General features: G+C 41.0%; 1 protein-coding gene across 1 annotated transcript; it reads right to left on the bottom strand.

The window, feature by feature from the left end:
- Window positions 1-1135: 1135 nt before the first annotated feature.
- LOC129831875 (homeobox protein BarH-like 2) lies at window positions 1136-14950 on the bottom strand. Its single transcript, XM_055895412.1, has 4 exons — window positions 14574-14950; window positions 6332-6635; window positions 3024-3108; window positions 1136-2705 (listed from the first exon to the last, which is right to left on the bottom strand). The coding sequence occupies exons 1-4, from the start codon at window positions 14758-14760 to the stop codon at window positions 2406-2408; spliced, it is 876 nt and encodes a 291-aa protein (XP_055751387.1). The 5' UTR covers window positions 14761-14950; the 3' UTR covers window positions 1136-2405.
- Window positions 14951-15835: the final 885 nt, after the last annotated feature.

Raw genomic sequence — 15835 nt, 5'->3', positions numbered from 1 at the left:
TGCCTGAAGAAAAAGCTACTTTTTCCCCCTCCCCTCCATCCTCCACCTTGACCTTATTTACAGCTGCCTCTCACCCCCCACCGCACCATCACTTCCTGCCTATAGGGCTGTACTGACGGTCCAAGCAAGGAACCAGGGGCTGCTGTTCACCTGTAAATACACATTCATAGAAAGCATCCTCAAAGTGTTTACCCATGGCGTTAGAGCACATTGCATCTCACTCAGTGCTAACCTGCACTGTTTGTTTTACAAATCATCCATGTCTGGTATCGTGCACTAAAAATACACTTTACAGCATAACTAGCTTGCCTGGCCTGGGTCAAAGAGCAGTGTCTCAGTGTACTAAAGGCCAACGTGTTTGCAGAAAAGATCAAGATGATAAATTCACAAAACAGAGTGCATAAAAGGCTTTGCTCTCTAAGCCTGATTTATGGTCAACTCTTCAATAAAGTATTACGTGCACAGTGACACTTTGTGAATTATTTAATTTTACTGCAATAATGCAGTATTGAAATAGTTTTTAATAAATAAAAATGTAAATTTCAAACACATGATATGATGTTGTGTATGTTTAACAATTTACTTGATTTGCACAAATTTGTGATTTACGCAACCGTTTCATTAGCTACAGTGATGTCAATGGATGTATGTATTTTTCTATGTGACATGAGGCACAGTTGTATTTCATATGCATTGCCTCGCCTTCTAGCGTATGCAGGGGATCTGTCATATCTATGACAAGCTTTTTGGGTCAACTCAGCTTGAACCTCTTGCTGCATGTCGGCAGAGGGTTTCATGTTTATGTATTTGCATTGCATATCAGATCAAACCAAAGATTCCTTGTAGCATAGTGAGAGCATAAAGATATTTTTATGGATGAAGATTAAATAAGCCTAGGAGTACACTTAATTCTGGTTCAAATAGTGTTAAAATACAACTGTGGTTTCTTGAAAATCAACTAACCTTGGAGTCCATGCTTATGGTCTGCTATTTAATTTTTTCAAAATAGTAATTCACATGATAATAATAATAATGGTGGACTTTCATCATTCATATGGAAATGATTGCCATTTTATTAAGTGTATTTAAAAGCACAAAACACATGGTAAAAATAACAACATACAGAACAATCAGCATTTTGTTGTCCATGCCAAAATAACTATTCAGTAGCTTACCAACAAGCATTATTTACATCAGAAAAATACTGTACTAGTTTATATCAAACTAAAAATAGAATTTTTGTTTTAAAAAAGGAACTCTTTACAAATAGACATCTTTGGAAGGAAACAACAGGAGGCCAAAGCGGAAAATAAAAGTGTTGACAAGCAGCTGAAGAGAGTTTTATGTGGGGAGTCTGTAAGGCAGATTTGGAGGAGTGCTCCTTTGATGCAAAGGCCTGCGGGCTGAGAACCTCTCTAAAAGATTTTAAATGTTTGGCAGTTTCCTCGTTTCTTTGGCACAGGCTGTGATTTACTCAATTCTACAGTCTCTGACAGTTTAAGAGGCTTCCCTCGTGGCAGTAAAATCACTCTGCCCCAGAGTCAAAAGGTAAGGGTAAAGGATTCGATACACCTTATTTTTCTCCAAATTAAAATATAATAATTTACATATACTGTATATCATTAACTAACATATATTTTTATTTACAGAATATTGCTAGAGTATGTTACAGTGCATGTCTTTATAGATACAAATTGAAATATATTGTTTTGGAAACATCAAATGCAAAAGGAACACAACATAAGTTCATTCACCAATTAAACGAGACGATGCTGTGGCTCTGGGACAGAAATACAATTTCGTTCAAAACTGTATAGAACAGGTACAACGGCAGTGTTAACTGTAATCCAGAGCATATAGTAATTATGTATTATTTTTAATAGGCAAAAGTCAAACACTGTAAAATAACACTTCATTTATTATTAATAAACCTTGGTGTTTCTAGACTGATAAAACTTGTGACATCCTCTGAGAGAAAAAGGCACCATGACCAGTGTGGTCATTTTATGTTATGTTATAACTACAATACTCAGGCAAACTGTATAGCATGTGACTAAAGGAGTCCTCTTGCAGTAGAACAAGCAGGTTTGATGCTGGGGAGGTGACACTGTTGACACAGGGACAAAATGCACTGTACAATTCTGGATTTTTCATTTCTATGTATATGCCTGACACTATATGTAAACTCGTTTTATTCCAGTATACGCCAAAAGTGATATGGCAAAACTCAAATGATCTACCGTACCTATGAATGTCATCCAGTACAGTCAAACCTCAAACACGACTGAATAATCTACACCAGACAGGCTTTTTTCAGCGATCCTGAGCCACTACAGTAAGTGTTTCTGTTTTCCAGTCAGCACCAGTCTTTAGCTGTTTCATTCATACATTAATAATTGTCTTATTTAGCTGGTGGCGTGTATCTCTGACTGCATTGGGAGTGGCTGCTCTCGCTGAACTCGACCCTCGCTCACCGCCGTGGGATTGTGGGTCTCTGTTTCCCCGGTGACCGTGCTGAGGTTCTGGGGTTCCGATTGGGGAGCTTTTCCGTGGGCCAAGGCCTCTCCGGCTGCGATCCTCATCCTCTCATCCTCAGCCAGCCTGGCCAGCCTTTCCTCTGCCTCGATCTCCTCGGTGGTGGGGATGGAGTTCTTCTTGGGCCTGCCCTTGGGCTTGGTGGGGGCCTCCTGTCCTCCCTTCAGCACCTGGAGCAACATATCCCACACAAACACAGACACATGGCTCAGTGGGGTTGTGATAAATGCTGGCTGCGGTCAAAGGCGACCATGGTTATTATAGTAATAAAGTGAAGATGTATGGCTCTGAGCTGCCCCACATAGGGTCATTAATCTGGGGAGTTAACGATATGAGACTTTTGTTCTCTGAGCTGCTGACCTGACTAGACTAGACTTTGGTGTCCCAGTCCCTCATCATCCCTCAAACCCAGACATTTCCATCCCTACCACTCCTTCTCTCTACACTGACCCAGGGTCATTGTTGTTATGGGTGTGTGACGCTCTCACCATTTTCTTCCACTTCATCCTTCTGTTCTGGTACCAGGTCTTCACCTGAAGTTGTGTGAGGCCTAGGGACTGGGCCAGGTCTAGTCTGCAGGGAAACAAAGACACACAGTACACACAGCAACTCAGTGTACATGTTTTTGAAACTTGAATTCATTCTTTATAAGATGAAAAGCAGCAGGAGATAGACAACTGATTTACACAGAGAGGATGTAGCTGGAGTAATCAAACTAAAATGAATGAGTTACTTTAGCTTTCCAATCACCTGTTGACTATCCTGCCCTGAAATGCATGCCATCATCAGCCATATACATTGTATCATCTAGATGACGTTCCCTTTGGAGACTAGCTTGCATCCTAACCATGACTTTATAACCACATTCTGGCATGGTGCATCAAAGTAGTGTAGTATCTTTGATACACCCTCTTATGGCCCAGAGAGAGACTTTACACCCGCAGCATATAGGAGAACCCTTATTGAGGGTTTGTTCAGCTTGTTCTTGATACCATGTCTTGTTTTGACGTGTTTTTACTGATGTCACGTCTATGCTAATATGGCTAGCTAGCTATTCAACAACTGTAAGGGAGTTCAGTTATCCAATCAAAGCATTTGTATCTGGATGTTCAGAGGGGTATGGAATCCTGGACACTTCCACCACATGTTCTGTTCCATGACTAATAAGGATATTGGTTGGCGTGCAACATGATATTCCAGGAAGGAGGTCAGTGAAAGACGGATCAGCCTACAGAGGGAGGGGGCTTTATCTGGTTTTTGAAATTAGATTTCCGCCACATCTCAATTCTAAGTCCTTCACACTCAAATGCGTGGAACTGGCTTTCATTTGATGTAAAGAGAGAGAGAGAGGGGTGTGGGAAAGAGAGAGGGGTGAGAGAGAGAGAGAGAGGGGTGAGAGAGAGATAGAGAGGGGTGAGAGAGAGAGAGGGGTGAGAGAGAGAGAGAGATTACTACTGATCCATCAGCTTGCCCTCTGATCTTGTTTCCTCTTCCTATCTTCTCATCCTCCCTTCTTTCCCGACCTCACCATCTCTATCTGACCTGATTTTAAAGTATTACATAGAGGGAACTTCAGTCCATACAACTGTAGACAGTATAGACAGCCGCACGGCCTCAATGATTGAGTGCAGAAGAAAAGTGTGTGCATACTTTAAAAAAAGAAAACCACTCTACACCAAAAATACAGGCAAACCGCCCAGTGGAGGGACTAGAGGCAAGGAAAGTAATTTCAGGAGGGGAAAGCACCCCAGTTATTTATGGTCATTAGTCTTCTATGGAGGGAAACCACACACTTACAGCAACAGACTGCCATACAGTACTGTAGAATGACTCTGCTGGAGGCACTTAGAAGTCCTCTGTTTACTGTTCAAGTCTCTAACCTGTATCAGCAGGGATTTTAGTTGCAGCTTAATGCATAATGATAATGATGATGATTATACTAATCTCAATTAAATAAAATCATTATTGCCTAATGATTTAAATCATTACAGTCTGTGGTGTGGTGTTAGGGGCTTTTTATATGCTGTTTTCCTCAGAGCATTGTCTCAGTCAAAGACCACAGTGTCTCCAAGCCAAGTAATAGCTCAAGAAAAAAAAGCAGACAAGGAGTTATCTTTGGATCATAACAAAGTGAACTGGGGAGCACGCCACACTTGTGATGTGGGCTTTGAAAGGGGATTTTCTCTGTTTATGTTTTCCATCCAGCTGTGGGTTTAATTAGTTCATCACAGCCAGAGGGAATTTGATTATTGGCATTATAGAGATTTTTCAGTGAGGACAGGGGGGGTCGTTTGGATCACCGCTGGGCTGTTGTAGTCTACCTCAGCCTGCCTGGGAGTTCACAGGGGAGGTGTGGTGTGGCTCATTGGCTAGAACAGAGAAGTGTGATTTGCATTGAAGAAGAGATGCATTGTGGGAGTTTTTCCCCAGGAGGAGATGTGTATAAACAGGTTAGTTGATAACGTCACAAAAATAATGCGCACATTTCATCATGGCAGAACGCCGTGTGTTGTTGTGATTCTGGATGGCCAGATAGCTGGCAAAAATAACAAGAATCTGCCATTTGGGGAATCGTAGTTGGCTCGTTTCAGCTTGTTCTTGATACTATGTCTTGCTTTGATGTGTTTTTACTGATGTCACGTCTATGCTAATATGGCTAGCTAGCTAATCAACAACTGTTACGATGTGTTTTAGAGACAACAAGTGCTCATCCTACAAACATCTTTATGTTTTCGATAAACATTGGAGACCAAAGATCATTTACATGTTGTCAACAATCTAAGCCAACCCCGCCTGTTTTGCCTCATAAATCGCTAACCCCTCTATAGACAGGGTTGATAACAAACATGCTCTCCCAATTATTTTTCAGATTCTTCAGGGCCAAGAAGGAACAGGCAGGTTTTAAAATAGTACAGTAAATACAGTTGGGCCTTTTTAGTACAAATCTACAACAATATAAAAAATAACTGACCATTTTTAAAGCATTTCGTGGCTGTTGAGTTTTAGTAAAATAATGATTTATCTTCTCGCTCTGAACAAGCTGTTGTAACCATGTGTTGCTGAGGTTTACTAACGTTAGCTGTCTGGTGTTCTTGTTGCTCGACCGAAGGAAAATCTGAGGTTTATGGCTCAATATTAAATTGGGTTATAATGGAAATACGTCCGGTAGGCCAAATATGAAAGTGGTGTTTAAAATAAAAGGGAAAATGTGTTATGGTGGTATGTCAGGTCTCGAAAATGACCCAGGGACTGGAACCTACGACATGGATATTAACATGAATATTACCTCATCTAAATACAGTGTATAAAGCTAAATGCATTTTATATACACCTGCACCTATATTACACGATTGGCAGTCAATCAATGGAGTATATTTCTGTTTGCTTGTGTTGGCAGAGTTCCCGATTTTCTTGAATGGAGCAGTGTTTCTTTGTTGAGGCTTTTTGCTATTCAAGAGCTTATGGTTAAAACGTTACTCTTGTCTCAACTAGAATGCTGAGGTAATGCCTGGATTAGAGAACTTAACATTACATGACACATTACCCAGGACATACATCAAAATGTTATGATGTTGATGCTGAACCTCTAGTCAGCTATTGCATTTGTTTTATGAAGTTTGGTTGCTTTCACAGAATTTCTCATTTTCACCAGCTTGAGTGTCACCGAATGAAATACGGTATGACATTTGAGAGGTAGTATAATACTGATCTATCAGGAGGTAGCTTCTTTCAAGTAACCAATCAGACTCTGCTTTCATTTTGGCCTATCAGTGGCGAGATACAATACGATACTGACCTATCAGGGGTGGAGAGGTACTTCTGTTTCTGGAACTTCTTCTCCAGGCCCATGAGCTGCAGCTCGGTGAAGATGGTGCGGCTGCGTCTAGGCTTCTTTAGCCGGGGGGTGCTGTGCTCCGTGTCTGACTCGCTGCTGATGCTGACAGGTGTCTCGCTGTGGGAGGGCTCGGAGACCCGGGAGTGGTGCTGGGGGGAGAGTAGGGTCAGGTTGGGAACCCGGCCGGGGGAGGAGGGCTGGGAAAGGTGAGGGGGCTGCCGCGTGATGACTGATAGGAGGGGGTAGGCCCGCAGTGAGGAGGAACCTAAAAAAGCAAAAAGAGAGATAGGTCAGAGACAGGGTAAAATGCAGAGCAATAAATACAATTGTACTTTAAAATTCCTATTTTTAGTAGTGGTTTTATTTGGTACTGTATGCATCACCACGGATAGTAGTTTTTATAGACCTGTAATAATCATTTAGACTGGGTTCTTTTTAATTGTTCTTTTTTTACGAAAAGTGTTTTGACCTCTTTGATGTAGAAGGTTTAGATCTTAATGACGGACTGTGTGTTTTACTCTTCTACTCTGAACCCACCAATAAAAGAAAATCATTGGCCAGATAAATGATGTGTCTTTGACACCCTGAACACACACAAACACACACAAGGCTGTAAATCCAAAGTGACTATGCCCCTCGCCGTTTAACTCTCTCCCTCATGATTCCTCTCTCTCTCTCGTCTTGCTCTCCGCCCACCCCCCACCTCTCTTCTCTCTCTATCTCTTTATCTATGCAGACAGATGCAGCAAGACGCCAGAACCAATAAAAAGTAACAAATGTCTGGGGTGGCCACCCACTGGAGCCAAGACCAAGGACGGCGCTCTAGCATAAACATAATATCTGGTGGGAAAAAACTTATGGCTTCAAATAAACAGCAGATACCCATGGCATAATTTACAACTGAACTAAGACTGACATAGAAACTAATGCTCTGTCTGCTATGTGGCAGGAGAGAGGGATGTGTTGAGGAAGAAGATATAGAGAGATAAAATCCAATGACGGAGTAGAGAGGACATTATGCTGTCACATTACATACACAGAATACTCTTTCCCCTTGTGTGTTCCTCACTTCCTGTTGTGGATCTGCCTCTCTTATCTCTCCACCAACACATAGACAAGCTATATTATTCAAACCCTACACGCACAACTGAGAGGATACACCCAGGCAGACCGTGGTCTAAAAATTGTATCCCCTTTCCCTGACATTTTCAGTAATGTTCAGCAGTTATGGGAGCTGGTGTGACAGGGGGTTGGTTGGTCTGGGAGGTAATTGAGCATGGCACAAGGGGGGGGGGGGGGGGGGGGATTACTCGCTGCAGCCTGCCCCTACCATATCTGCATCCCCCATTCTCTCAGACAGCACCTCGGGCTCATCCCTATATACATGACATCACGCAAGACATCATCGCAGGGCACTGAGCTCATCACTAATCGTTCACCTCGGAGAATCGCTGCTGCTGTCTGATGTCTCCTTCCCTCCATAACGCTCTCTCTCTTTTTCTCTTTTGTTCTCTTTCTGTTTCTCTCCTATATTACATCTGTCTTTGATGTTGAGATTGTAACAAACTGAGGTGAACTGTGCAGATGTCCTAACTTGTTTTTTATTAAATGGCATATTTATCTCTGTTACATTTTAACACATATATGTATCTTTCGGAAATATATTGGTATTATTATGGAATAATACAAAATACACAGAGATATCATAACATAATAAGTCCAAGTGTCACGTTCCTGACCTATTTCTGTTAGTTTGTTGTATGTGTTAGTTGGTCAGGACGTGAGTTTGGGTGGGCATTCTATGTTGTCTGTTTCTATGTTGGTTTAAGGGTTGCCTGGTATGGCTCTCAATTAGAGGCAGGTGTTTGGCGTTCCTCTAATTGAGAGTCATATTTAGGTAGGTTGTTTCACAGTGTTCGTTGTGGGTGGTTGTCTCCTGTGTCAGTGTTTGTCTCACCATACGGGACTGTTCGGTTTGTTTTGTACATCGTTCTTTTTGTGTAGTCTATTTTCCCTGTTCGTGCGTTCTTCGTGTTTTATGTAAGTTCGTATAATTCAGGTCTGTCTACACATTCGTTTTGTTATTTTGTTAGTTAATTCAAGTATAGTTTGTTTTCTGTCTTCGTTGTTTTGTCGTGTCTTTATTAAATAGGTCATTTCACAACGCTGCGCCTTGGTTCCATCACTACTCCTCTTCGGTTGAAGAGGAGGAGGACCACCGTTACACCAAGTGATGAATTGTTCCTGTCATTTTAAATGAGAAGATTGATTGAAAAGCAAGAACAGAAACATCTTGATTTCTTTCACGTTCTTCAGGAAATCTCCTGTCAATGCAGAGCTTGAGGTTGTCTTCAGAGTTGTGACAGCTGTGTCTTTTGGATGCTTGTCAGAAGGGAAAAATCAGACCTCATGATGACTTTCCACTGACAACTGAGCTGGCTTCCTGAGCCCAGATCTGACACATTGTTGACAAGCGCCAATGCCCGGTCAAAAGTCTACAAATAAACCATTTGTGTAGGAGGGAGAGTGCACTCTGTCCATGCTAAAGCACACTGATACTCTTGACAAGCACAATCGGAATGATCGGACTGGCACATGTGCTTGTGGTAGTCATTACAGACTAAATACTTCCTAATAATAGATCAAGAATAGGCTGGAAACATTTGATACACACATGCCTGTTTATCATACGGTATCGATAATGTAATCGTTATTGAAGTTTTTTTAAATTGAGATTTTTAGAGTTTAAATTACCTTATATACAGTACCAGTCAAAAGTTTGGACACACCCACTCAATGAAGGGTTTTTCTTTATTTTTCCTCTTATCTACATTGTTGAATAATAATGAAGACATCAAAACTATGTAACAACACATATGGAATCATGTAGTAACCAAAAAAGTGTTAAACAAATCTAAATATATTTTAGATTCTTCAAAGTACTTTGCCTTGATGACAGCTTTGCACACTCTTGGCATTCTCTTAACCAGCTTCAACTGGAAAGCCTTTCCAACAGTCTTGAAGGAGTTCCCACATATGCTGAGCACCTGTTGGCCGCTTTTCCTTCACTCTGTGGTCCAACTCATCCCAAACCATCTCAATTGGGTTGAGGTCGGATGATTGTGGAGGCTAGGTCATCTGATGCAGCACTCCATCACTTTCCTTCTTGGTCAAATAGCCCTTACACAGCCTGGAGGTGGGTTGGGCCATTGTCCTGTTGAAAAACAAATGATAGTCTCACTAAGAGCAAACCAGATGAGATGGCGTATCGCTGCAGAATGCTGTAGTAGCCATGCTGGTTAAGTGTGTCTTGAATTTTAAATAAATCACAGACCATGCCACCAGCAAAGCTTCTCCATGCTTCTCGGGGGAAACCACACATGCGGAGATCATCCGTTCACCTACTCTGCATCGCACAAAAACACTGCAGTTAGAACCAAAAAATCTCAAATTTGGACTCATTAGACCAAAGGACAGATTTCCACCGGTATAATGTACATTATTTGTGTTTCTTAGCCCAAGCAAGTCTCTTCTTATTATTGGTGTCCGTTAGTAGTGTTTAATTTGCAGCAATTCAACCATGAAGGCCTGATTCACGCAGTCTCCTCTGAACAGTTGATGTTGAGATGTGTCTGTTACTTGAACCCCATGAAGCATTTATTTGGGCTAAAATTTCTGAGGTGCAGTTAACTCTAATGATCTTATCCTCTGCAGCAGAGGTAACTCTGGGTCTTCCTTTCCTGTGGCGGTCCTCATGAGAGCCAGTTTCATCAAAGTGCTTGATGGTTTTTGCGACTGCACTTGAAGAAACTTTCAAAGTTCTTGAAATTTTCCAGATCGACTGACCTTCATGTCTTCAAATAATGATGGACTGTTGTTTCTCTTAGCTTGTTTGAGCTGTTCTTGCCATAATATGGGCTTGGTCTTTTACCAAATAGGGCTGTCTTCTGTATACCACCCCTACCTTGTCACAACACAACTGATTGGCTCAAACGCATTATGAATGAAAGAAATTCCACTAATTAACTTTTAAGAAGGCACACCTGTAAAAATGAAATGCATTCCAGGTGACTAGCTCATGAAGCTGATTGAGAGAATGCCAAGAGTGTGCAAAGCTGTCATCAAGGCAAAGGGGGCTACTTTGAAGAATCTCAAATATAAAATATATTTTGATTTGTTTAACACTTTTTTGGTTACTACATGATTCCATATGTGTTATTTCATAGTTTTGATGTCTTCACTATTATTCTACAATGTAGAAAATAGTAAAAATTGAGAAAAATGCTTGAATGAGTAGGTGTTCTAAAACTTTTGCCTGGTACTGTTTATCATTTGAAGGCTTTGACAATGACAGTTACTCAGTAGAATGAGTCACCATTTTACTGTTTGCAGTGAAATCTCCAGCAACAAGCTCATTGGTTGTTTGATTTTTACTCCTTATTTTCTGCACCTTTTCTCTTTGTTTAATTGGATTCCAAGATGATGATTCAAGACTTGGCACTCAGAGGCCAAATGAACCTACAGCAACATCTACTGCTTTGGGTACATCATGTGGTGACAGGTTGAGAAGTGTTACATGAGACATATATTTCTTCACTCAACAGCCGTCTTGCCAAGCCAGCCCAAGTCAAACACTGCAGGGATGGGATGGGCAACAGGGTATGCTGCTTTTTAATCTGTTTCAACTTTCACAGATCAGATCAGTTAAGTGCCAATTTCAACTCAAATTTGGGTTTCATGAGATGTTTTGAGGTTTCTAGAATGTTATGTGTAGTGTTGTGATGCTATTTTCTCATTTTGAGATGGTACTTGTGTACCAATACGACGGCATTGTGTCTGCAGTGCAATCTACTGTAAAAATGTTGTGTGTGTGTGTGTGTGTGTGTGTGTGTGTGTGTGTGTGTGTGTGTGTGTGTAAGTGCGTGCGTGTGTGTGTGCGTGTGGTGGTTGCATGGGTCAATACATACTGTGTTAACAGAGACATGATCCTACTTCTCAAGCAAGCCTCATGGTTAATAGCAGGCCTTATTGTCTGTGGTGGATTAACTGTTAAAATGGGATGAAAACCCTTGGCTCTGTCTGCTTTCTTCCCTAAACCCTCAGCGGTGGCATAGGACTATGCTGCAGTACCTGGGCCCCTCGAGGTCCACACCCTCCTATTTGGCTGTTTTTCATCGCGCTCTCATGTGAGATTATGCCGGAGTTGATCTTTATCTCTCGCACCTCCTTACAGAAATCCAACTAAAAGCCTTGCACTGGGTTCTGCTGAGAGATAAGACTCAAACTGAAATATTGTAACCCGCCGCCATTACACTGTTCACTGCTCCCCAGCAAGGTAATGTTCCGCTGGAGGTCAGGTCTGTCTAGCAGGTCTATCACTCCTGTAGTTTTACAAGGCACAAAACGAGAGCAGAGAATGCGCTCTGAGCTCATCAACTGGTTTTACTGTGTATACTGTCGTAAGGGCATTTGGCTTGGCACAGGGAAAATGGACCGTTGTGAAACATAAAGCATGGAGCAGAGAGGCATGATCTGTGACAGACAAAATCATCACAGAACAGAGGGGGTTGCCGGATCAAAGAGAGGAGTAATCGCTTTGTTGACATGTTGAGTGGCATCCTACTAGTTGATGCCATATTACATCAAGAACAAACAAACAGCTGTTAATTTGGGTAAAAGCCCTCCAGGCCTCACAGCCTGGTTTGTTGCCTGCCCAGCACCACTGTCCTATAGCAGCCTCTACTGGTAACTGCTGGAGCAGAAGCTCCACACTGTAAAAATATAGAGTCCACTTGCACTGATGGGGACCACATCGGGCCAATGGCCTTTCACTGGCCCTGGGCCTATAAGCCTGCCAGCTTCTATATTAAGCGTTACAAGCCATTGAAGTGCGGGACTATACTGTGTCTCACACCTCCTCAGCTACGAATAAGTGGTGGGCACTGGTTAGTGAGATGTGGGCTGGTTACTCTATCCATCCGTCACAGGGTTGCCAAAACCCTTTACAGTGCCCTCTGGCACACACCCAAACCCCACATCGCCTGCTATTTATACCTTTGTCACTGTCATCATCAAATTGCAGTGGCTATTTTTTCATAGTTTAGGCAATTATCATAATAGTTACTGGAGAGAGCAGTAGTCAATGTTGTTTTGACTCATAACAGCAGGATAACCCATTAAGAATGGATTTAGAAATCCTGCTGCAATTGAAGGACAAAAATGTGATAGTCTTTCATGCCAAATGTTTTTTAGGAAAATTAATTTGTCAATTCCCTGTATAACACAGTGGTGAAAGCTTTTATGACTGACTGCAGAACAACAGTAATTGTGTTTAAATGACAGTTAGTAAAACATGATAAGTGGGAAGAAAAGGGAGTTGATGTTGATGATGATTTAGAGAAATCAAGTGCTGCTAGATGATTTGTAAACAAAGCATTATCTGTGTCTTCACACTGTGCCAATGTTTTGTTTTGTGCTTTTTCAAATCTGCTTGTATTGATTAAGGAAGAACATGCAATAATTATTTGTTTTGATTGGCCTTTCGGGATACTGAATGAAGGTAGTCTTCCTCACTGAAACAGTTGGATCAAGTGCACGTAACCCATCAATTTATGAGTTGTCCTGCAATTTACGAGATGACAATTGCAATGAATCTCTCTTCACAAAGCAACATACTTCTATGAATAAAGGTCATTGGGGCTGACTTGCACACTTTATCAGCATACGGTAAACTTTCATGGTGTTTGCACAATCATCTGTAGTGTCACGTGGACAAATGTCCATCAGTGATGACATACTAACCTTGGCCTTAACCACCATGTACCTGCCCTCACCAATATCAAACCGTGGAACTCTGGCCACATCTTGCACCCCCATATACACGGAAAGAGAGTTAGGTAGAGGGCATTGCCCATGCTTCAGTAAATGCAATGTGGCAGCAGTAATGTAATTCGGCAAGGCTCTGGGTTTAGCACAGCGCCCACATTAATCCTTCTGAATGAGGACAAGTGGCCTAGTGGTTACGGCTCTAGAAACCAAAAGCCTGCTGTTCAACTAAGTGCAGGATTGGTTGTTGTGTGTTCTGAGTTTGTGTCTTTTGTCAGAAGAGAATATGTTAAATTAACAGTGTCAACATAATTAACGGGGAACTAGGTTTCACTTTACAAACCTCCTTGATTACAACACTGGGACTTGGTTCATCCTGTATCTTTAACATGAACGTAAAAGACTGATGCTGATAATGATCTGAATGTCAGAGTAATATATAAGACTACTAATCTAGACTGATTGGAGGGATTTGCTGATTGCTTGTGAGACAGTATTTTGAGGAATTGTTAAATAAATGTTATAGGTCCCAGTGCATTAGGATTTAATTGTGAATGAAATAACATGGAATTACAGTTAAACTGTGAAATAATGTGTTGGGTTGGAAAAGGATTGATTAATTTCTGCTTTTTTAAAAGGAAATTAAAACTATCAAGTCTAATACATGTTGCATTTATTTGGTGCTTTTGATTTCATAATTTCACGGGTTAAAGTTACATGACAAAATCTCTGTAAATAGCAGGCTATCACAATAGTATTCACCATCATATAGACCTTTGATAAATATAGACAGCAGGCCTAACAGGAATATAAAGGTCCACCATGAGTAAAAGTGCAAGTCAGACCAGTCGCCTGAATTCATTTTACACATGGTCCATTTCTATAGTGCGTGTCTTGCATTGTTAAACATTAATTGACAATCATGACGTCTAATGTGATTCTGGACCTGTCCCTGTTCCGTATTTGCTTATATTAGAGTAGATGTATCGAAAATAAAGTCATGCAGATGCAGCTCAATTTCTCTAAAGCTATTATTTGACATGTAATAGATTCTGCACAGGTGTGTTGCGTCATGTTATGGTCTCTACTGACAACTGAATGTAAGATATTTTGTCAATAGTCCTAATATAACCATTAGCCTTTAAGTATTTCGTGATATGAGTAGACACATGATGGACGATCGCTTGAGCGTTACAGAAGAATAAGAAGAATATGCCTGTAACTCACTTTGTTCATGATAAACAAAATCAGATGTAGTTTTAATACAATGATGATTAGCATTCACTGCATGCATAGAAATATTATATATAAACCATTAACACCATTATGCATTCATCAGCATCCCTTGATTTGACAGAGTTCAAGCATATTCACTTACCCGAACATGAGTGCAGAGGTTTAGGCCTAACGATGAGTGAAGGGCATACTGAGTAAAGAGAAAGTTTCTCAAAGTAATCACATGTTTCCTTGGAAAGAATTTCGTCAATCATAAAAGTCTTGTAGCGACGCCTGGCTGCTTTCAGCTGCCCGGAGGAGGAGAGTCTCAACTCGGCTTGACAGTGCATGATGTCCCGATGTGCTTGGCTTTCGCACTGTGCCCAAATATTAACTCAAAATATCAAAACGAAACCAGTTCAAACTTGAGAGTTAGGTGTCTTCAAGCGATTTATTGATGCATTTTAGTTTTCCGTTTTCGGAACAGGCTTGCTTTGTTCTATCCCTGAGCCGTACTAACTGCAGTTGCCTTCAACTTGAGCCGCGCAGTGCGCTTCAGAGTGTTTTTTATGATCTGAGTACAATGTGCCCGGACGCGCCGCTATATATAAACGATCTCCCCATACACATCTTTACTGCATGACACTCACTGCAGATGTCAATCAACGTCTCTCTCGCTCTCTCTCCCTCGCCCCCTCTCGCACTGTCCCTCTCTCTCTCCCACTATTCAATTCAAGGCGCTTTATTGGCATGAAAACACACGTTAACATTGTCAAAGCAAGTGAAGTAGTTATAATATACATAAGTGAAATAAACAATAAAAATGAACAGTAAACATTACTCTCACGGAAGTTCCAAACGAATAAAGACATTACAAATGTCATATTATGTATATATATATATATATACAGTGTTTATGACGATGTGCAAATGGTTAAAGTACAAAAAGGAAAATAAATCAACATAAATATGGTTTGTATTTACAATGGTGTTTGTTCTTCACTAGTTGCCCTTTTCTTGTGGCAACGGGTTACAAATATTGCTGTTGTGATGGCACACTGTGGTATTTCACCCAGTAGATATGGGAGTTTACCAAAATCGGTTATTTTTTTCGAATTCTTTGTAGATCTGCGTAATCTGAGGGAATTATGTGTCTCTAATATGGTCTAGAATGGTCTAATACGCACTATCTCTCTATGACTGACAGACACACTCTTTGTCCCTCAACCGCTCTCTCTATCTCAGCGCAGCCCAAACCGGTCTCGCTCCTTTAGTCTTCCCTACATACAGACTAATTGCACAAGGAGTTTAAAAACTATATGATATGATACAATATCTCAGATGACCATTGGAGGTGTTATTATTATTATCATTAGCATTATTATTATCTGCTTTAGTATTAGGCCTAACCTTTTATCAGCTAAT

This window comes from Salvelinus fontinalis, chromosome 33 (genome assembly GCF_029448725.1).
Source record: "Salvelinus fontinalis isolate EN_2023a chromosome 33, ASM2944872v1, whole genome shotgun sequence".
NCBI lineage: Eukaryota > Metazoa > Chordata > Actinopteri > Salmoniformes > Salmonidae > Salvelinus > Salvelinus fontinalis.
Note: the sequence above shows the minus strand (reverse complement) of the source record. Positions and strands in the feature narration are given on the sequence as shown.

What these genes read in the sequence shown, in the direction of transcription:
- LOC129831875 (XM_055895412.1), bottom strand. Translation starts at nt 14,760, where the DNA reads ATGCACTGTCAAGCCGAGTTGAGACTCTCCTCCTCCGGGCAGCTGAAA. An exon ending in ACCTCTGCACTCATGTTCGG is followed by an intron (nt 6,636 to 14,573) that starts GTAAGTGAATAT and finishes TTGCTTTTTTAG; the next exon opens with GTTCCTCCTCACTGCGGGCC. An exon ending in TACCTCTCCACCCCTGATAG is followed by an intron (nt 3,109 to 6,331) that starts GTCAGTATCGTA and finishes GTTTCCCTGCAG; the next exon opens with ACTAGACCTGGCCCAGTCCC.